Here is a 24,329-nt window from a genome sequence, read left to right on the forward strand (position 1 = left end):
TCAAATGCTATTATTGTCAAAGTTTGGCCATACCAAAAAGAATGTTAGAAATGGCAATATGACCTTTATCACAAGCAACCATGGGATTAGGGCAATGAGACATTTGAAGATAAACAAGGCTCTAAGGGGGTGAAGTATGATTTTATGACATCTTTCGGAGATAGGTGCGTTGAAAACTAGTTAATTATTTGTTTTTGGTGCACTGCATCAATTTTCATTCAACAAAAATTGATATTTAAATTTACTTTTGATTTTGGATTTACATATTATGTTTCAATGGGATTTGGCAAACCACATTCAATAGAATGGATAAAGAATGCCCAGAGAGTCCTAAGTTAAGATAAAATTATTTGTAAGAGGTATTAGATTTGTTTCAAATATGAACACAAATTTATTGTCCATTAGTCAACTTACATAAAATATTTTTGTAGTAATTTTTTTGTTAAAATTAGTTTATTAAAATTGACATCAAACAAGACAAAATTGTTTTCCTAGGGTATGTTATATAGAGTAGTTGATTCTATCACATTTCATTGGCATGTATTCTATCGCATTTTATGACACGAAAAAATATTAACATCTCAACTTTCAATATTTAGCCAAATTAAACTTAACCAACAAAATTCATGTTTTGTCATCCATATGGGAATAGGATATATGTGGAAGGTATTTGTTTAGCTAGTAAGCATAAACAAAATTGATTTACTATTGAAAGGAGGCATTGAGTGCACATAAATCTTTAGACCCCATCTATGTAGATCCATGTAAGTCATCCTAGAAATCATCCACAATCCTTAGTGTTGGGCAATTTTTGTTGCTCATTGATTTCTCTAAGAAATTGTGAGTATAGTTTCTAAATAAGTATGATTTATTTAGAAATTTTGTCGAGCTTAAAGCAATGGTTGAAAATAAAAATGGGCAAGCAAATTAAAACATTAAGTTTTGATAACAAGATGAGTTTACTTTGAAGAAGTTCAAGGACTACTACGAAAAGGAAGGTATTTCACTGTAGACATCTAAGTTTGACTAATTTATTTTCATCATGTCATCTCTCATCATTTTTATTCTATCCATATTTTCTTTTTTCGCTTGGTAATGAGTCGAAGTCGAATCTCTTTTGACAAGAGCTATGAACCAATTAGACCAAATTTTTTAGGGGCCTCATCCTCATATTTGTTCGGCAATAACACCCTTATATCTCCTTGTTTCGTCCTATCTTCCACACTCAGGAATCACCTTATCTCTCCATTGCTTGTGTGTGGGACACATGGGACTCGAGCAAAATCAAACCCAAGACCTCCCATGTAGGAGGCTTGCAACTAACCACTGCGTTGTGGGGTTATCCCCTTTTCTTCTATCCATATTAATTAAATAACTTTTATTATTTAATTGACCTAATATTTCCTTTATTAATTAGATATTTTTGTTTAAACGATTCCACTATTTTCTTCTAATATTAATTAAAAAAATTATTTAATTAATTTCCCTCCCATAATTAATTAATAAACTAGCACCTTCCTCTCAAAATAAAAAAATTCAAATCTAATTTATTTCATTTCACCCCTTGCATAAATAACATATATGTATAATTTATTTCGTCTATGCATTGACACACTCCTTATCTTTCCACCTCTTCAATCCATGTGCATTATAGGTTCTACCCTCTCTCAATTTTACTCATTCATTGATCTTTCTAATTAATACCTACCTTTGATTAAATGTTATGTTATATATAAATAAAACCTTCACTCACTTTCCCCTCAACACATCATGGGTTCAAGAGCACTACTATCATTTTGTGCATTATCACTATCAAGAAAGAAAGTTGGCATCTATCAAGCATTTGTTATCAAGCTTCAAACCTTCATACTATCATTGTTGATATCAAGGTTATGCTACAAATTTTGATAGAAAAAAATATATATCAAGCATTCAAGCATTTATCAAGACATGATGGAGCAATCTAAGGTCTTTGTTGTGGTATTATTGTTTATCATATAATTCATGCATAGACCTTAGGCTTTATTGAGTGATTTTGTGAATGTGAATCTAGATCTTGCGTAACATTGTTTCCATCTTCTATGATTCACATTTTCATACCTTACATTTTGGCATGTTCAATAGGACCTATGCCTTTGAGTTTAACAAAAAATTGCAAGAACTTTTTTATTTTTGAAATCACAAGTCATATTTACGCTTTTGCCAGCTAATCACACATCTGAGTCGACCTACAATGAATTTGGTATAAATAATATATATGTTTTTCTTTGCAAAATGTATTATTTTTATTTGTAGGTCAGATCTATACTTTTGGTAAGTGTTTTGATGCATCTAGTTATCCTTCGATGCATTTGGCTTATTATGAAACACATCTAGAAAATTACACTAAGGTTATTATTGCTTGAGGTGCATTTGGTCCATTCTAAAGTGCATCTAGTTAGTTTTTTATCGCTTTTGGCATCTTGAGGTGCATCTAGTTCATTCTAGGGTGTATCTAGTATCTCTTGGTTTGGTTTTGAATCATGCGGCATAATTAGATAGTAGGGTAGCGCTTCTAGTCAGTAGAACAATGTTTTTCCTCAACATAATTGTGCTTCTAGTTAATTTCCCAATACTTCTAGTCAATATCAGAATGCTTTTGGTCAATTCTCCAACACTTCTAGTGTGTTTTGTAATACATTTGGTTTGAGAACTAGGGTTAACTTGAGTTTATATAATTGATCTAAAACCTATCAAATATCTTATATTAGCTGTCAGATTTGGAGAATAGTAGTCTAAAACTAACCCTCTAATCCTATCCTAAGCATCATTCTTTCTAGGGTTTTCTCTTGAGGTTTGTTGTCTCTTGTGTGTGTGTGGAATTTCAAGATCTAAGGATCGCTAAAGCTATCTTGGACTTCATTAGATTGGATCAAGAATGATTGGAAGTGTTTCATTTAGGTGCACATGCTCTAAACCTTCTCTTTTGCATTCCAAGTAATCATAGTCCTTGTTACCATTAGAAGAACATTTCTTGCTACCATGCTTGGTGTGTTTTCCTCATACTGAAATTGAGCTTAAATCAACCCTTCACATTTGGATTTGGATCTAAAATAAACCCCTTGTATTTTGATCCCCAAGGTCCACTTATGTATGCTCTCCTCTCATGTCGTAGCGACAAACTTCAGGACAACAAATAAGTGATCTTTCTTTTCCTTTGAGGGGGCCTATCTAGATAAGTGATAACTCTAGTAGACGACCTCAACTACTTTGTTCTGGTGGATTATAAGTGTGGAGGGTGAATCAAAAGACATGTCTCTTAAAAGTGAAATATTATCAATCTTGACTAATCCCTTAAGAATTTTATACCTTTTCTCTCGACTATGTGTTAGTGTTCCCTTTCATCTATAGATTTAAGCCTCAACATACCCCTGAGATATATTGAGGGAACCCCTAGTTGAGCTTGTAAAGCCTTTAGTTGAACTTTTTGTCCATCTCTTCTTGTTGTACTTTGTGACTACAAGGATTGATAATCCCACTAGAGTAGGCTTGTTGGTGTAACTTATGAGCTTGAGTGTTTAGATATCCTTCCTTGTTTGAGACCAAAAGGGGACAAATATCCAAATTGAGCCATAGGGAACGCGTTTTACTTTTCATTTTTTCTGAATGTATGCTTGAATATGAAATCAAATACAAAGGAATAAAATCATAAAAATTGAAAATAATTAAGTTCAAACAGATAACCTACTTTGGATTTGTAGATCTAGGAGTGTGCATACATTATGCACTTTATGTTCATGCATTAAAGCTTGCTAAGTTGGGTCACTTTTTGAGTGAAATCTCTTGCCAAAACTGAAAAACCGGCGATAAAATTAAAATCCTTGTTGAAAATCACATCTAGCTATAGAATTACGCATATGGTTATCAAATTGTGCTTCTAGTCTGTAAACATGAGCTTTACATTTGTAGAGCTATGCTTTTGGTCAATAAACTTTCACTTCTAGCATATTACCTTGTGCTTTGCGACCAGTATTAGTTTCTCAAAAACTTGCAAATCAAATCAAAACAACAGATTATCACATCGTAAAAAATAGAAAACTTTCAAACCATCAAACCTAAAACAACACTTGAAACAAATTAAACTTGCAAGTTCCATATGTTGATAAGTTTTGGAGAACATGACAGTGATCTAAGAATCTTGCCATATCATTGCTTAAATTCATTAAAGTCTGAGTTGGACCTCCTTTCTTTTCAGTCATTGGTCATTTTTTCTTTTCTTGGTCTCACAAGTTCATTCCAAGTTGAAGAGCTATCTTTTATCATTTGATGGACATATTGGCTTTTGAGTCCTTGTCTACTCTTGAATTGGTGTACTCCACTTTTTATTTGTTTGCTTGGACTCACAAGACTAGTTCAAGTAAACTTTTATCTTTATCTTTATCACTTTGGGGATCTAGATTAACTTTGATCAACTTTAGCTTTGAAGTAACAAGTACCTTTTATATAAATCAAAATAGCTAATATTGTTCAAGATATCATCTTTACACATGATGACAACAAGATCATGACACAAAAAAAAATGGAATCACAACAACCTGAGTCAAACATCCCAACATCTCAAGGAGATACTCAATATCCATATGAAATGCCATAACATTCACCTCCTCTAGAGGACTCTCTAAACACTCAAATTTCATAAACTCGACAACCAACTTCATGGGTCCTTCCTCCTAAAGGAGATGGGCAACAAGAACCAATATTGGATGACATAGGAGAATTTGAAAAAGAATCTGAAGAGATGAAAGTTATAGAAATGGTCCATGATTCACGTTTGGATTATTATCTTCAACTGCTAGCTCAAAGGGGTGCCAAGATTCTATCTAATCTTCTCATTGCTACTCAAGAAGAACCAAAACTTACAGACTTTACCACATCTAGTAAAAAAAAACCTATTTCCACATGTGATGGCTTGACCCCATCTCATAATACATCCAACATCCAACAAAACTCTTACCATGACTTGCAAGATCACCTTACATCTAAGCCTTCAACTACCATTCCATCATCCATCCCTATGCCAACTACTAGTGTCCTACACTCATCCATCCCGCAAACGCAACCTCATAATACCACAAGCTTACCCCAACATTCTAATTACCATCAAACACAACCTTTGAAATCTCATGCTTGTGCTTACCAACACTACATTCCACCTAGTCAGCCTCTAGTATATACTTACATTCCATGAAGTCAAACTTTACTTTGTGTCATAAATCCAACCTTTCTCCTCCATTCCACAAAGCCAACCATCCATTTCCACTTATAACCTCAACTCACTTTCGTTAATACTTATGAATGAGTTGGCATCACAAATTAAGAGCCTGCAACAAAAGATAATGGATATAAAAATGAGGCACTAAGAAGAGTTATACATTTGAGGACACGTGCCCTTATCCCTTTGATAAATCTCTATCTATGATATCTTTCCCACTAAATTTTGACATACTTAAGTTTGATAAATATAAAAGAAAAGGTGATCCTCATGAACATGTAAGAGAGTTTTATCTAGCTTGTATGAAGGTTGCCTAAAATGAAACTTATCTAATGCACCTCTTTCTGTGAAGTTTGGTAGGTCAATCTATTGAATGGTTTTCATGTTTACCTCATAGGATCAAGTCCTTTCATGAGTTAGCAAAAAAAATTGTTTCACACTTTTCATATACGACATTGAACATGAGTTCTCTATGACTGATTTGTACCGCACAAAGTAAAGAAATGGAGAAACATTTGTTTCTTTCTCACAAAGATGGAGAAATCTATCAAGTGTCCTTATCACATTCTTGAAAAACAATTTGTTGACGTATTTGTTCAAAATTTAAATCAAGAAATATGTCCACTTACAAGTTCAATGTTCCAACACATTTAATGAGCATGAAGAAAAGAATCACTATTGAAAAGGCTCTTATTGCTAAAGGTCTAGGAAAGATTTACAAGGACAACAAAGGCAAGGACAACCCTTCTACATTTGATGATAAACCTCATCTTTGTGTGAAAAAAAGAACGTTGTCAATAATGATGTAGTTGACTCAAAAGCTATTCAAAACACACCTACCCAATCTAACATATCAACCACCATGGTATAAAGACAATGAGTTTGTAACTATCATAGAATCAAGGGACATAAAACTTCAAATTTTGTGAAATTGAAACATCTCATATTGTAAGACCTTATATACAATGGTGATGTTACTATTGAAGACACTCCTTCCACATCAAAAAGTGATCTTAAGACATTTAAGGATCCACTCCCTAAACATGAAAAAGAAGATGCCTCTAATAAGGTTAGCAATGTCAACAATGCAAATTATTACACTCCATTTGAATACACCATAGCTTGTTTAGATCAAATTATACATTCCATAGCATCTCATGATCCTGTTCCTAATCAAGATCAAAGAGCCCCCTCTATCACATCCAATGATAATCCTCCACCTCATGAGAAAGAGATCCCTTCCATCCCATCTAATAATCATATTCCACATAAAGATCAAGATATCCCTCCTAATCCCCATCATGATCCTAAACCTCCACAAGATCCAATCATACCTATCCAAGCAACACATATTGTAGTAGCCAAATTTTCTCATTTAAAAGCCTCATCCAAGCCTAAGTCATCCACTCCATCATATATCCCTCATCCTATCCAAACACACTTTCCCTTCCTTTCTTTGATCTTGATTATCTTATCCATATCCTACATCATATTCTTCATCCTATCTAATTCTTCTCATCCCATCCCATCTTTGATCTTGATTTATCTCTTAGCTTTCATATCTAGTTATCATTTACAAGCTTATCAAAACCATTCTCATCATAGCTACAAGAAGAAGATCAAAACTCGCAAGTTCAAAGCCTAAGACAAGAATTGGTCATACAACAATAAATCTTTGTCTATCCATCATATCCCAGCTTACATCATTATCTTGAGAAAAACAATATCACAAACCTAAGCTTAAACCAAAAGAACAATAAAGATCAAAATGTTGCACTTCATAAGACATGAACTTTTGAGCTTTCACGAAAAACATAAACGAGAGATTGATGTTGATCTATGTCAACTTGCAACATACTTACTTGCCTGATCTATCTCATATTTATCACTATCTATTCAACTATTCATGTCTTCACAGATGTGTCCTTCCTATTTTAGGCTTTATCTATCTACCTACGCCTTGATAGATGTATCTTTCCTATATTAGGCACTATCTATCTACATTGATATTGTCCTTTTACCAAGAGATATGATGGTTGTTGACTTGTTTGAACCTTGCTCTTTAATCTTTGTAGTATTTATCATCTTGTTGTAACCTTAATCTTTGATCTTTCTTGTCAATGGATCTATCTTTTTAATATTTTCTTTTACCTTTTACAAGGAAGCTCAACAAAACCTCAATCTTGATATCGCGGTAGGGAGTGAAGAATGGGGCATAATTTTTGCTTGCATTTATATATTTGGGTGATCTTTTCTTGTCACATATTTTGAGGAAACTTGTGGGAGCCTTGATCCTGATATCATGGTGGAGAGTGAGGAATGGGACATGGCCATTGGTTTTTTACCTTCGATCTTGATCATTGTTCTCTTGTATGTTGTTTGCTTCATTATGCATCTGATAATGACACAAAGCATAACAAATAACAAATGACATATCCATCCATATTGCATGTCCTACCATATCCTATCATTTTTGCACATTTGCTTTCAATGTCATTACCCATTTATATGTGTCACCTTACATTTGATCAATGGTCTAATTTTCATCTAATTGCACTCACACATTTCTTGCACACACATCACAACTCTTTTTGAGAGTTTGACACAAAATGTATTATTTTCGCAAATCTTTCAAGGGGGCATCCCATTTTTCTTCTATTCTATCATTGGGACATATTACTAATATCTTTTCTTTGAAACATTGTCTAAAAAATGGAGCAAAATGTAGACATCTAAATTTGACTAATGCATTTTCATGGTGTCATCTCATTGTTTTTCTCCTATCCATATTAATTAAATACTTTTTAATTATTTAATTAAACTACTATTTTTTTTATTTATTAAATATTTTTATTATTATTTAATTTAATTCATTAGTTTTCCTATCTATTATTAGTTTAATGTTTTTATTTAATTAACTTCTTTCTCATAATTAAATATTTTCAACTAACACCTTCCTCTCAAAATTAAATTTCTCAAATAATTTACTTGATTTCCCACTTTGCATAAATAAAATAAATGCTTATTTTATTTCCTCTATGCATTTACACATTTCTTATCTTTCCACCTCATCAATCCATGTGCATTATAGGTCCTACCCTTTTTCAAATTTATCATCCATTGATCTTTCTAATTAATCCACGCCATTGAGATCAAAGTACTACTATCATTTTGAGCATTATCACCATCAAGCAAGCAAGTTAGCACCTATCAAGCATCCATTATCAAACTGCAAGCCTTCTTGCTATCATGTTGATATCAAGATTATGCTGCAAAATCTGAGAGCAAAATCTACATCAACTATTCAAATATTTATCAAGAAACAATGGAGCAATCTAAGGTCTTTGTTGCGGTTTTATTGTTTATCATTTGATTTATACATAGATCTTACGTTTTATTAAGTGATTTTGTTTTCGTTGCATTGTTTCCATCTTGTTTGATTTGCATTTTCATACTTTCACATTCACAACTATTGACAACTCCATAAATACCCCAATAGATTGGGATAGTCTGTAGGCGTAGTTGAAACTGCACCCAAACTACCACGGAGATGACTCGATGCACAATAAATAATAGATACATGTCACATAGATAAGAGGGTGGAAAAATAAACCACATTTTGAACAGAATTCAATGCAAAGTCTTATAGGGTGACTTTTGAAGAATCTTGATCTAGGCTCAAACTAAAGGTAACACATTTTCAAGTTTTTTATTTAATTGTCCTAATAACAAAAAGAATAAACTAGATTCAAGAGCTTCAAATATCTCCTTTTTTGGCTGTAGTGAACAATCTAAGGTGTATAGACCATTGAGATCACTAACATAGTCATAGTTAATTGAGATATTGATGTAAAAGAAACATTTCATTTCGTTGATTGTAATCCTCATCACCATGTTATCAATACTCACTCTAGAACTACTGTTAGTTCCTTTGAAAGATGAGGCCTCCAAATTTTTTTGTACTACATCAGTCTCTAATATGTCAACCTCTAGATAATATTTTTTCGACGCCGCTTGTATATTAGTGACAAAGGCTTGAGTCGACATCAACTCAAAATTTGGTTGTTTTGCCACAAGAGTCTTGGGTCACACAATACCAGAGACCAAAGTGATACTATTCCATGATTCGAGATGTGCAGGAGGATGATCTTCCATCTATTGCTCAACCCTAGCAAGTGAGAAAACCAAGTTGCTGGTTCAAATGAGCATGTTTATTTTATTCTCTTCTGACCTTTACAAGGCGCATGAACTACAACAATATTGAAAAGAAAAATGTAAACCTGCATAGGAAGCTACCACGCAAGTAGAACATGATGCCTTACTATAAAATCATACCTTGGAGTTTCCCAAAGTGCCTTCAAATAAAAAGCATTAACTAAAACCAAGTTGCTGGTTCAAATGAGCATGTTTATTTTATTCTCTTCTGACCTTTACAAGGCGCATGAACTACAACAATATTGAAAAGAAAAATGTAAACCTGCATAGGAAGCTACCATGCAAGTAGAACATGATGCCTTACTATAAAATCCTACCTTGGAGTTTCCCAAAGTGCCTTCAAATAAAAAGCATTAACTTGCCTTGAGAAAATTCATTTTTTATTTGGAAGTTTATTCAACCTGAAACACTGGTCGCCTGAATCAACATATTTAACTCTGAAAACCATCATGGAAGTTAAAAACAAAATATGATAACTGTTTGTTTTCAGTTTGATTGAATGTATATTACATTCCCATATACATTCCCAATAAATCTGTATTTCAGACTGAAAAGTGATAACAAATTTCTTGTATATTTTGTTTTCTGAATCACCAAATGACCTTTTATCAGATCTTGTGAAAGGCTGTTATCATAAGCTTGATGCAAAACATTTCTCAAAATTCTGGAGACTTATAGTTTGAAAAAGTAACACGCTTGAGAATTCTTTGTAAATAGAAATGATAACGGTTTACATTATCATTCACTCAATATTCTGAGTCTAACCATGTTGCCTGTGTTGGAGACTTCTGAAGGAGTATTGCAAGTTCAGAAATCCCAAGATACATTACATTTACTCAACACATCAAATATCACCATGCACTCAAATCCAATGGTTTATCCAAAATATCCTCTGCATTGTATTAGCTTTGACACAGATTCCTTGAAAAAACAGTCATGTTTTAGTTGGAAGTTTATTCAACTTGAAACAATGGTCACCTGAACCAATAAGTATTAACTTTGTCATGACGATTCCCCTATAAAATAGTCATTTTTTATTTGTCAGTTTATTCAACTTGAAACACTGCTCAATTGAACTAACATATTTAACTCTGCAAACCATCATGCTGGAAGTTAAAACGAAAACATAATGAGTCCTCGTTTTCCCTCTGATATATACAAATGCATTTCAAACTAAAACTGATGATGAGTTTCATGATATTTTATTTTCCTAATCACCAGATGACCTTTTATCAGGTCATGTGATGAGGCCGCTGACAAAACACAGTCATGATCTTGCTTTAAAACATATCTCAAAGTTATGGAGATTTGGAGTTTGCATAAAGTATTATGCTTGAGAACTCTTTGTAAATAGAAATGATGACGCTGTCCATTATCTACATAAATGAAATCATTGTGACCATGCTGCCTGTGTTGTTTTTTTAATAACGTGTTTCAAAGGAAATAGCCTCAAAACACCCCTTCACAATTGGAGGGACTGAATCAACTCGATAAAGATAGATACATTGTTCCATATATAAATTTGTTTGGGACCTACAATTTTCCAATACTCCAAAGGTGTAGCAATTGTCAAGATGGATGAATATCTGAATTACTAAATTGCTTTAGACTAAAATGACCTTCTCTAATGCAACTAATGGCATCCCCTCTGATAGGAGATAGATAGCTCCAGGAGTGGCAGTATCCTTGTTTAATAGTACACCCAAAACATTCAGTGGAAAGAACAGAAAGATTTCAAGGCATTTTACTCCCAGCATTTCATATAATAATTCAAAAATAGTGCCGGATAAACAATGTCTCTTAATTTATTCATCATCAGAATCTGCAAATGTGATCTTTGTGGCCTTGGGAGCATCAGCAGTGATTTCTTTGAAGTGTGCCCCATATAACTTAGATTCCTGCAGGAAAAAAGGAAAAAAAATTGGTTAAGAATTGAAGAAAAATTTGGTAAAATGCTCCTGATTAATCACCCTAGACCATTTTATTAACATTCCAGTGCATATACACAAGGAATAGAATTTATCAGCATATTGGAAGCTCATTTCCAAAAGAATGCAGATGCTTATGCTTGTCAAATTTATGAAACACTTATAACAGATATCCACTGCACAGTTCAATTTCATGAATTCATGCAATGTTGAGTCAAGGATATATTGAGAATTGATATTTTTAGCACAACGCACAAACATGTCCATGGTCAGTACAAGTGCTTTGACATAGGGAACAAAGTATAAGATACCTTCTTCTTTACATGAGTTCCAAATTTCCGGAGCTCATCTGGTACTACCTGCCCAGCTTCTCTAAGAACATTTGCAAGCTCTCCCGCACGGGCCTGAAACATCAAACTTATAGGATTAAGATATTGGATATTCAACCTGAACATCATCAATCATACTTTTCCCTAGTCAAAATAGGCTGGCACAGTTTCACCTTATTTTCCTAAACTTTCACATAATACCATATGTCAAACAAAGCATGCTGTCATACAAATTATTTATGACTTTAATACCTTGTCTGCTTGAGTAAAGAAAGTATGTGAGACACCCTTCTTTCCAGCTCGTCCAGTCCGACCTATACGGTGAACGTAGTCCTCTGTTGTTAGAGGGAAACTATAATTAATCACAACTTCAACATCTGGAATATCAAGGCCTCTTGCAGCAACATCCGTGGCAATCTACAGCAAAAATCTAGTCAGAAATAGGTTTCTGAAGATAGAAGAAAGTGAATCAGCATACATAACAAATACATGGTTTCTAACTTTCTAGCATACCTTTAAAAGTAATGGGGAACCAAAATTATAAAAATCAAACAATAATGATCATACAACTCAGGAACGAAAGTATTCAATATGAGAATATAAAAAATATCACCACCAGAAAGAAAAGCACATAATCACTTTACCAAAAGTGGGCACTTTCCATCCTTGAATAAAGTGACAGCCTTTGTACGCTCATGCTGAGATTTGTCTCCATGCACTGCAACAACATTCCATCCTCTGAAGATTCAGAAAAATAAATCCATCAGCATTTAGAAGAATCATCATTAAATGTTACAAGAAAACTTCTGCAGAAATTCAATTACAATGAGGATATGTTTCTAGAGCTATCATCATTGTAGACCACACATGTAAAATTTGCCGAGTTTTTAAAATTTTCCACACTGAGTTTTTGCAGTGTTTACTTGCAACTTGCCAAAAATGCTGGCAAAAACATGCCTAAAATGCTGAAAAAAGTTCAGCCTGCACATGCCTTAGAATGCCCTTTCATTTTTGCAGACTTCCCAAGTTTGCATGATGACCTTGTGATGTTTTTGTCGACATTTTAGAGACATTTACACACGTTTATAAACGTTTTTGGAATCATGATTTACAAATTATAATGGCAACCCTCCTTATAATGAGGATTAAAAGCCTACCTATTTGGCATAAAATTTATATTTTTGAAGGAATTTAAGATTTTTTTAAAAATTAACAAGTTCAGCAGAGTCGAAAATTTTGGGTCTGCCAACAAGTATGCAAACTATCTTGTAGGCAATAAAATCACACAATATACATCTACGAATAGATAAGGGACAAGATATCGTGAAGAAAAACCTTTTTGCAAATTGGTTGGGAGCTTATTAGTTGTTTTCTGCAATTAATGGAACTTCCTATGGAGGGCAAAGTCAAAGAAATGGAGAAAATTAAAGATTTCAAATTTTCACAGGTTGACATAGTAGTGACACATCTGGATACAGCCGCATTAAGTTTTTTGATAGAGAAAAACTGTGAATAATGTTTTCATTCAACAGATCTTATTGTTATCTATTCTAACACAGGCATTTAAGCCTTTTCCATGGTATTTTGATCCTTATGCCACACAAAAGAGCAGAAACTAAATTCAAGCATTCAAAAGCAGTTGTAGACAAATTGAGTCCCAATTTCAATGACATCTTCGACTAACCCTCACCATAGATCATTGTAGTCAGATATTCCACATGAGATAAGGGCAAGAACAAGATTCAACAGAGAAGATTATTTAGTATGGAGAAGATACAACACAACAATTATTATCCAAAACAGGCATCTGTTTGTGATGGATGGGTCCAATGGTTCCCGTTTCAACTTTCAAATGAATCTATTTCTTGCTTAGGCCTGACAAATGCAGATGTTTCCACCATACGTGACAAGCCAATGTGGCAAATTATGCTTTATCTAGCATACCCATCAATTAAATTTCTATGTTGATCAGATGTCCCTTGCTCACCATGCTCATCCAGCCTTCATGTTTCATGCCTGCCCTACTTCCTCTACTTGTCCTATTAAGCCCTTGGCCCTTCCTAAGATCTTATTTTCTTCTTTTTCCTTTTAAAATTCATGTCTATAATCAGCTCTCACAGGTCACAGCCTTCCCACTAGATTTTATACTATAATGCTTGTGTATACATTTGCTATAGTTTATGTTGCAGTACTGAACATGAATTTTTTTGAATATTTTGAGAGCCACAATCATATAGTGAAAGTGCAAGGGAGCTCATATAGAGACTTCCATACAATTGATCAAACTTTTACACTTTAATGTGTGACTAAGTTCTGAGACTTTTATTTATCCAGAAGCTTTGTTAGCATTTCAGATTCTTTAATTACTACCATTGTGAGGCTCTACTACATAGTTGTTGGCTGATTCCAAACTCTTCATGGCCTCTCTTAACTTTATCAAAACACCATCACAGTTGAGCATGGTTTCTGTAACTAAATATATATGGTATCTACATTGATGAACTTGAGGGCTTTCTTTGGCAGCATAATCATGTTAATGATGGTTTTATGTATCTTAGGTTCTCATTGCACTGCTACTATTTTTTGATGGCGTCATTCTCCTCCTGCACTCTGCCAAATTATTATATAGACAACTTGATTGTAATGTCCCCATCCTAGTCAGGGACTTGGGATTGAGGAGTTAGCCTATTTTTGGACCCTTGTAGGCTAACAAAGTATGGATAAAGGGGTCAGTAATGCAGTATCTTGAGGAGTGGTCTGTCTATTTGTTCTAGTTCAGTGTTGAGTTCAGTTCTGGTCTTCGTTTCATCAGTTTCCGACACTTTATGAGGATTTCCTATTTTTTAGGGAAAATTTGCTAAAAATAGACATGGTCCTATTTTCATTGGCATGGCGAACTGTGGCCCTAGCTTCTGACAGATTCAGTTTCCGAGCAATAATATGAGAGATGAATTTTTAAGTGGTTCCAAAGGCAATTAATATTTTAATGAAATATTAATATAAAATCATAAAGTGCATCACTTAAATTTATTTAAGTGAAAATTTATTATCTCCTAAGCTAGGCGTTGCTTTTAGGGTTAAGTTGGGAACCCTAAAAGCAAGTTATTATTTTTTAATCCCTAATTGCCAAAAATCGCACCTTTTGGGTATTTAGGCAGCCAAGATGGAAATTAAACCTCATTCTTGATATTGAGCATTTGACATTTTCTTCTGAGCACTTGGCTATGGCGGCTAGGGTTTGGACCTGTTTTGGAGAGCGTGCATTCTTCAGAATTCAGTAGCTTTGAGATTGTGAAAGATCAATCGAATTGTTGCAGCTAGGTTGGCTTCATTCAGAAGTCAAATTGAATTGAATTGGGGCAGATTTGGCTTCTTACAAGGCAGATTTGTTGTAGGGTTTTCCTATTTACTGTTTTGTTGTTGATTCTTCTGTGGTTTGGAGGCTTCTTTTCCCAAACACACAGCTTGTTCATTTATTGGCACCATCTTTCACTGTTTGGGTGTCTTAGTATTTAAATAAGAGCAGATCTGAATTGTTCCAGAATAAAAATCAGAGGTTTGTACGTTGCTGATTTATTCTTTCTTTTCAATAAATTGGCTAAGGACCTACAGGTATGCTTCTAAATTCTCCAATTCATTGTTTCAGTTGATTAAATTCATGTATTATTCAATATGTGTTGCAAATTAAAGAAACCCTCTTCTGCAACTTCTGTCTATTTCTGAAAGACTATCTTAATAATTAAAAATTACAAAGAAGATCTACAAATTACAGCAAGTTGAAGAGTTGAACTAGCAAGGGTTCATCACAGTGGTATCAAAGCTTTGATCCTGCCTTCCTAGAGGGTTAGAATTTTTTTTATGCATCAACAACAGACTAGGCCTCACAGGTATTACACACGCAGGAGACCTGATTTACAAGGTGATCCTAATTTAACTGAAGAAACACCCTTGGAAATTATGGGGGACAGGAATGATGGTGAGCCACGTAGAGAGGCTATGAACAATGAGGACCAAGATGCCGGAGTTATTATGAGGGGTTTAGTAACAGGGCAGCGACAAGTGGCAAATGTGTTGCAGCAGTTGACTATAGCCATACAACAGATCACTATGCCAAGGGGGCATAATCAGAACTAGGAGGAAAATGGTAGTGTTGTTGGTCGCCCAAGGGCAAGAGTGACTCCCACACACACCTATGTGTTGGTAAACAAATTTGTCCCTTTCTTGAAACCTTAACAATTATCTTCTTTAAGCAAAATACGACTTTGTTTCACCCTTTTAAAAGGAAACAAACTACCAATAGTTGGATGAATTAATAAAAATTCAACCTCTGCATTACAGGGCAGCTCCTCGAATGATTTGCAACGAATTTATTATACAAATGATATGCTAATACTTTTTACCAGAAAGCATTGAAAGGCTTCAGCATTCATTCATCAACACAAATAAACGCCTTCAAAACTGTAAACATAGGAAATTTTCTGAAAGAATACTCAAAGGGAGTTCACAGACTCTGATTTACAAACATACTTGTTGTATAAATTCAAAACAAAACAGAGGCTCAGCAAATACTGATGGCTGACCGATACTCTCTCATGCCTCACAGGGCAAGGGGTATCAAACAAATCAATACAATGTGAGTCGTCCAACAACTAATAATAACAATAAACTGAGGGAAAAATTCAGGGATAACTAATCACAAAATTATATCATGTCCATAATAACTTCCTCAAGAAAGATTACAAATCTCAGAACACACAGATTCAAAGATTGCATAACACGATGTTTCATTGATAATCAGTCATTGTATTTTCAAACAATTCATTTGAGAAATCAAAATATTGTCTACTGCTCTTGAAAATCACAGTTTTCGGAACCGCTACGAAGACAAGCTTTCCAGCTTAAATAGCCACCAGGCTCATAGTTTGTACATAATCAAATTAAATTTACTTTCATCCAAGTGAAAGAAACCGTTTGAAACAACATAAAAGAAAACTAAATTAACAACCACTAAGAGGCTGACATTTCATCTTCGGATCAGCTAGGCTTCCACTGTGGCAGAGAAGGTTACGGATTTGTCCTGCTTTGCCGCAGAACCACGCCATTCTAGGTACGTTGCCGAGAAGTTTAAGATGACTTGGAAATAAGGCAGACCAATGTGCAGGATCCTCTGCTTCCACACTTCTTTGTCCATGTTTACCTGTGCAACTTTCGCCTTGTGAACCTCTAAATGGTCTAAACAGACGATGAGCATCGATTCAATCCTTGCCACCTTTGAAAAGTCATCTGTGGTCAAGGATTTTGTCGTCTGGATGAACTGGATCCTCTCCTAAAAAGTCTTGGTCATGTCTGTAGCCTCTTCAATAGTCTTGGCGCCCTCCTTCATGAGTTGGATATCGATACACTTGAGGTCTTTTTGCATCGTATTGATCAAGTCGGTCAATTCTTTGAGCAGCTTGGTGGATTCTTCATGACCTTGTTTGATGATCGAATTGCGTCATTCCACATTTTTCTTTGACACGTACAACACATTATCATCCAAATTCTCCACTGGTTTTTCAGCCAGGAATCTCATCACTCCATATTTTTGAACATCGTTCATTTGTGCAAGGACTGCTACCCACTTAGTCCTTTCTTTCTCCCAGGCGACCGTTTCCAGTTCTAGCTCTTTACTCATGGTTTCAGCATCTTTATAAACTTTAACCAAATTAATAATATAATTTGACCCCTATTGTATTATCAGGTCCAACCAATTATTAAACATCTCTGTCACTACCCTGTTCCTTTAAACCTGATCTAGCATTTTCTGGTTGGCTGGAGATTTAGGGTCGAATGACACTGGTATCTGTGACAAAGGTTGGGGGTTTGGATCATGGATGGCATTGATATACTCGACCATCAGAGTAACAGCTTGTTTCAACTCTCTTTTGTCTTTTTCATCCTTCCACGTTCTTGAAATTATCCTTTTCGTGGATGATTCCAAGTGCCTAACATCTACAGCCCGTGAAGCAGCCCCCAAATCTATCTTTTCCATAGCAAAATCCTCCTCAGTAGCTTTGTCTGCATCCTTTCCTGGGATTGTCTGCATCCTTTCCTGGGATTGGTTTGGCTACTTCGGTCATTCAATGACCTGTTGTTTCATCTACATCGAGCATTGCCTGTGTCTTGAGTTTCTTTGGCTTTGACACCTTTCCTAAACATTTGCTAACCGTATCCTCCATTGGGATTGTAACCGGCACCACACTTCGTTTCTTTCCAATGGCAGCTTCCAACCATCTTGGTGCGTTTACAGGTCCCTTAGGTGATGGGGTTGTTTGTACGTCTGATGAAGTGACAATGACCATGGTGTTCATGGGGTCCTGTTGGCTTTCTTCTCCTTTGCTCGGGTTCATTTCCTGCATCCCGGGCTCATCTTGATCCTGTGGATCCATTGTTTCCTCAAGCTCCTCACTAGGGTCCAAGTCTACAATAACCTGTATCAGGATGGACTCCCTACTCTTCTTTTTGCTTCTGGCTCGAGTTACTCGAGCAACTGTGAGACCGGAAGATGGCGACCTTTTCAACCTTCTAGGTTCAATTTTCTCTACAACGGGCTTTGAAACACCTGCAACATCAGTTAGTGGCAGAAACAAGAGATTGAACCACAATGTGTGAGTCAATTCTTGATTCATGTGAGGACATGTGAGGTCCCTCCTTAAACTTCTGGTTCCTCAACCATCTCTCAGTTCTCCTCACAACATTGAAGGTTTTGAGATGGATACTATCATCTTCCTTTTAGTTCCAGTCAATTTTTGGAATCGGTTTTCCTTGAACTTTTGTATCAAACTCGGGATCTACAACATCCTCCTCTGTATCTTCTGACACTCCGGAGATATTAATTGGAAGCCTCATGGTAGTTATCTGCTGCAGAGTGAATCTGGACCACAGTCTCTTTCTAACTTCATACTCATCACTGTAGTTCTCCCAGTAATCCTCTAATTGAGGTTCATGACAAAAATGACTATCCACATTCAGGTTCTCCATCGCATAACCCCTGCTGTCAAATTTTCACCTCGCCACATATGGCTGCAGGTTCATCCTTTTGAACTCTAGTTCCAAGTTCAAGGCGTCTGATACAGACTTACAGCTATAGTATCTGAGTTCAACTGGAAATACAACTCCGGACTCGCCCTTCGCTCCTAATCTTTTATCAATGTGGGCCAACTGCCTACTCACCTCTATAAGCACGTAGCTGTCAAAAGCGTACCTAGGTAGCTTGAATGGTTGGCCCTCAAAGCCACCTACCCATATGTAAGTAAACCAGGGAAATTGAATAAAGAAACTTCCATATATACTCACAAATTCCATAGCTTCAGCAGACATCCTCTTGTTCACATTCCCCTGAAGCTCAGAAACAAGTCTTCCCGCGAAGACTTCGTTCCAATCTATCAAACTGCTCAACGTGTCTCTGCTGTTGTAATAGAGGATAAAAATTATACACCCTCATCCCATCTACCCAAGGTTCATTAGGCAGACCAGGCCAATCCCTTGTACAAGCTAGTATGTAGAAAAGATAAGAAGACATATAAAAACCTGTCATTCCCACAAAATTACTCAACCCTTCATGAAGTCTCTCTGCAATTACCTGAGACCAATCAAGATACCTGTCACCAGATAACACCACTTGGATGAAAAAGTACATCCAGTCTTCCCAATAGAAAGAATGTGAGTTTCCCTTCACCCTGTTCAGAAGTATGACAATATCTCGCACTTCTGTGATGAAGTGCTCTCTGGTCAGGGGTTTTGGTAGCCGTGACCCTCCTTTTTGAACTTTCAGGAGCCAATTCCTAGCAACCACACTCCTGTACTTATTCTTCTTTTCCGAGAAGTAGGCATACGAGTTCCCAATAGTCCAGTCCTCATATTCATCCTTGTGTGGAATTCCCATTGTCGCCATTATTGTTTCTTTGTTGATTTTGACGAGTAGCTCACCATTACTAGTTCTGATGCATCTATTTTCTGTGTCATATCGGTTCATGCAAGCCATCACTAAATCTGAACACGGTGCGGCAAGCGGGAATGCAGCAGCTTCCACAAGACCACTCTTAACTATTTTCTCCATTAATGAACCGGTCTAAGGGTTCTTAGTTCGTTCTAGGAAATCCCCTAAATCTACATGAACCAAGGAGGTGTCTTCTAATTCTGGCAAAATACTCACTAGACATGAGGTCTGACCAAGCTTCGGCAGCATCGGCCTCATACTGCCTATCTATACCCTTTAACCAAAAATTCTAAAAGCAACAAGGCAGTATCCTACCCCAACAATTTAGAGATTTTCCTTTTCAATACTGATTAATCCTCAGAACTTAAAGAAACACAACTTAGGAGGAATCGACTGAACTTACCCGTTACCACCATGAAAACTGGAAATTCCTCAAGAGAACAGAGCTGGTTTTACCTTCGGCGCCTCCAATTTGCTCAAGTATGGCAGCTGCAACCTTCTCAATTATGGAAATAACTTCACACACATTTCTTTCAATCAGACAAAAAAATATCTATAAAGCCACACGCACGCTTCATCATGATTTACCCAAGCATGCGAAGTAACGGTGAAAAGACAAAAATCTAACAACACCTTAATTATCCATCACTTCCGCACAAGTAGCTCAATACACTCATGATTACTTTCCATACTTAGAATTTTAAATTGCCGAATAAGGGAATATTCCTTCTTGTCACGCTGCTCTTATTTTCACCAAAAAAAAAAAAAGGCCTTAAGAGTTAATTTTGAAATGAACCCTTGAACCTTGAACCATTTGAACCTTTTGACAAAAAGTTCAACAGTTCAAGTTCATTTAAGAGATATAACAGTGAGCGAGCGGCACACACAACAACACCGGGAACGAGCAACAATAAGGACTATTAAACATGAACCTTGAACCTTTTGAACTGCTTGAGATTTGGTTCAAGGTTCAAGACCGCTTATCAACTTAAAACATAAGGACCCACGCTCGTTATATAACGATACATTGCCACGACTCACAAAAGGCATTTTGAACCTTGAACCTTTGAAATTGATTCAACGGGTTCAAAACTTCAAAGACCACAAACAAAAGCGCACTTGTTCACACGACGACAAAGACCACAGATGACTCTTTTACAAAACATGCTTTGAACCTTGAACCTATTGAACTTTTTAGGAGTTCAACGGTTCAAGTACGAAAGAAAACAAACGACCCGACGAAAGAGAAAGGCACAAAAGGCAACCCGCGGGTATGAATATTTAAAAGAGAAAAATTGCGGGGGAGGGACTAACACTATGATAGGCCTACACGCCCAACCTTTGTTAGGAATGAGCATGAAGAAGAGGACGTGGCTGAGGAGGAAGATGAGGTGGCATTTACGGTTAATGTAACCACACTTCATGATGAATGGGATGCATTACCACTGAGCGTTAAGGAACATCTTAACTTTGACAGGTTTATGAGTCAAAAGAGGGAGCACAACAAGAAGTGGAATTGGAATGACAGGAAACCTTGGAACAAAACTAATGATCTCAAATATGCAATCAACAAGCTCATACTTTCTACTTTTGATGGCAGTGGTAGTGTTACAGCCAGAGCTTGGATTAGCAAGTTGGATACCTTCCTGAATCTACGTCCTATGTCAAAAGAAGATGCTATTAAGTTTGCAGCTTTGCATTTGGATGGGGTAGCCCACGATTGGTGGCACCATGGGATGGTGACTTTGCATCATGACCTTATTACTACATACCAAGAATTCACTGACAAATTGGTTGAGCATTTTGATAAAAGAGATCCAAAGTTGTATTTCAAGGATTTAGCTCAGCTGAAACAAATGGGCAGCTTGGAATCTTATATTAGTGAATTTCAAAAGCTTTTAGTTATGGTAACTAACATTTCAGAGAGAAGACTGGTCATTGTTTTTGTTGAAGGTCTTTATGAGCCTATGAAAGGTTGGATTAAGGCTTTTGATCCCCCTACCTTGCAAGAAGCCATGAGGAAGACACGCAGCATGGAACTTACCGCTCCTCGTAGTAAGTTCACTCCAAACAACTCAAAACCATTCTCAACATTTAATGACAGCAAGTCTAATCAAAAGAAATCAGAAAATGTGGACCAAGGGAAGAAGCTTATAGCCCCTTTGGATAGGGAAACACTCAATGATTTGCATAGAAGGAAGTTGTGTTTTAATTGTAAGGGTCCTTATGATCAAAACCATGATTGTCCCCTCAAGCCTAAGGGTCAAAATAGGAATATGGAGTGGTTTTATGAGGGAGAAAACATGACTGATAACACAGACCAGCAAGTTGATCAAAATGACTCCAAGACTGAAAATGAAGGAGAATTCGATCTACGGGAAGCTCACATGTCTAGCATGCAAGGAGAAGGTTCTTTTAGGTTGCGTAGACTCTTGGCTGGTCAAAGAGTCATTTCTCTACTTGATACAGGTGCAACTCATAATTTCATAGATGCACGGTTGGTGGAGAAGCGTGGGATTCAAACTCAAGAGTTTGAAGGCATAAAGGTGAAAGTTGTTGATGGTAATGTGCTGACTTGTGATAGAATGATTTCAGACTTACCCATAAAACTCAATAATTATGAATTCAAAGCTGATTTTTATGTGGTTAACATAGGAAACACGGATGTGGTTCTTGGCATGACGTGGCTTCATGCCATAGGTGAATTTACACTCAACCTCAAAGATATGGAGATGAAATTCAGGGTTGATGGGACTAATCATATTCTTAAAGCTATATATTCTTAAAGCTATCAAAGCCAGCAACTTGAAATTAACCACTCTTAAAAGAATGGAGAGACTTGTCAAGCATGACATGGTGAATTGGGCAGCTGAGTGTAAACTCATGCCTACTTATGAGGAGCAGCATAAAACACCTTATCATTCAGATATTCAGGAGCTTAGAGTTAAGCATACCAAGGTGTTTAGTGACATACCTCCTGGTAGGCCTCCTGATAGAGGCATAGATGTAATGTCCCCTTCTCACTGATGACCTTCCAGTGGTCCATTAGCCTATTCCTGAGACCCGTAGGCTAGGTGGAATGAAGAATGAGGGTCCAACATTGATGAAACGAGGACTTACTATTTTTAGCAAGTCAAGGAATGGCCATTCTGGTGTTACTGCCCTACTGAGCTCTCCATGTTTTGCCTCTAGACGCGATGATCATGCTTTTCTGAGCATTAGTTCTTGACTTACTATTTTTAGTAAGTGGTTGTGTGGCACAATTCTATTTTTGGTAGTAAACAGGGTTCTGATTCTACGGCAGTTCTGTGGTCGTCCAGGCTCAATTTCATCCTGGTTGTGATAATAATCAGTACGGGAGTCATTGGCGACATAATTAAATATTATTTTCCTTATCCTAAGGTTTAATATTTAATTAATCTGATTTTGCTACTAATTTATTATATTTGGGATTAATGTCCATATTTTTCCTAAGTATTTGGCAAGCTTCATGTTTATTAAGGAGATGTCAAATTATTTGAAAGAAATATTATTTTGTGACTTATCTCTAAATATTGGCCAAAGTATATCGTGGGTCCATGCCTTGGGCATGGGATTTAACTTATGGGAAATAGCCCCACTTTTGGGGGTCCACATGTAGTGGAATGAACTGCAAATGCAAGGCATTGAATTTGGAGGAATTGCATTTGAATTTGAGGAGTGAAGTTATAAATATGAGACTTGGGGTCCCATTTGCATCATCTTTGAAAATTGCATCGTTATGCTTCCGGTTTGGCTACTGAAAATCTGAGCTTCGAAGTTGGCTTCCTAGCTAAGTCTCAGTTTCGTACTTGCAAGATAGTACCTAGCTGTGTCCTTGTATTCCCATTGCTGATTGGTGAATGAGTTGCAGATTATGGAGTGTTCTATGCTGGATTTGAGTGTTTCTGGTTGCTGGTCGCAGGACTGCTGAAAGTATATTTTGCTCACACCTCTTAACCAGGCAACTCCATCATTCTGGGTACTGGCTCATCCTTCCTTCCTAGCCATGGCGATACAATGTGTGAGTTTTTAGCAGTTTTAAATGAGCAATGAATTTACTAGATAAAATCGAACTTCCCAGGTATAGCGTGGGTTTTTGCACTTGCATTGGGATGTGTGCCAAATGAATAGTGGGTTGTTTGGGTTGTAGTTTGGATTGGATGCTATTGTTAGTGTTATATTGTGGGATTGGGAGTGATTTGAATTGATTCGGGTGAAAAATGAGGGAGTTATGAGCATTTTGGTGTTTCCATAGGCTACTGAATTGTACTTTCAGCCTGCAGATTAGTTCTAACAGAAAATCATATTCCTGCTGTAGAAATCTGCAATTACTCTTCCCATCTCATCTCTATTTTGTAAGGTTGTTTCAGTAGTACTGATCATCCCTTCTTCTTGCTCTTAATTGTAAACCCCAATGCATAAGTGGAAGAGGTTGGCTTGCCGCCTTCTAAGTTTTGTAATTCAATTTTTTGTACTCAGTCCTCCCACTGAATAAGTGGTCGAGTGATAAGTTCAATACAATGGTCCTCCCACTGAAATATGCGGTAGAGTGATAGCTTAATGTAATGTCCTCCCGCTGAAATACGCGGTAGAGTGATTGAGTTTCA

At 36.2% G+C, this 24,329-nt stretch overlaps 1 protein-coding gene across 1 annotated transcript in view; it reads right to left on the reverse strand.

Moving 5' to 3' along the window:
* Positions 1–10,646: 10,646 nt before the first annotated feature.
* LOC131043842 (DEAD-box ATP-dependent RNA helicase 5) overlaps positions 10,647–24,329 on the reverse strand; it is a 95,302-nt gene continuing 81,619 nt past the window's right edge. Inside the window, exons 10-13 of the mRNA XM_057977075.2 lie at positions 12,368–12,461; positions 11,976–12,140; positions 11,706–11,798; positions 10,647–11,364 (exon numbers count right to left, since the gene is read on the reverse strand). Of these exons, the coding sequence (XP_057833058.2) occupies positions 11,272–11,364; positions 11,706–11,798; positions 11,976–12,140; positions 12,368–12,461 (445 nt within the window). The 3' untranslated portion in view covers positions 10,647–11,271. The remainder of the gene's footprint in view (positions 11,365–11,705; positions 11,799–11,975; positions 12,141–12,367; positions 12,462–24,329) is intronic.

Source organism: Cryptomeria japonica, chromosome 2, assembly GCF_030272615.1.
Source record: "Cryptomeria japonica chromosome 2, Sugi_1.0, whole genome shotgun sequence".
NCBI lineage: Eukaryota > Viridiplantae > Streptophyta > Pinopsida > Cupressales > Cupressaceae > Cryptomeria > Cryptomeria japonica.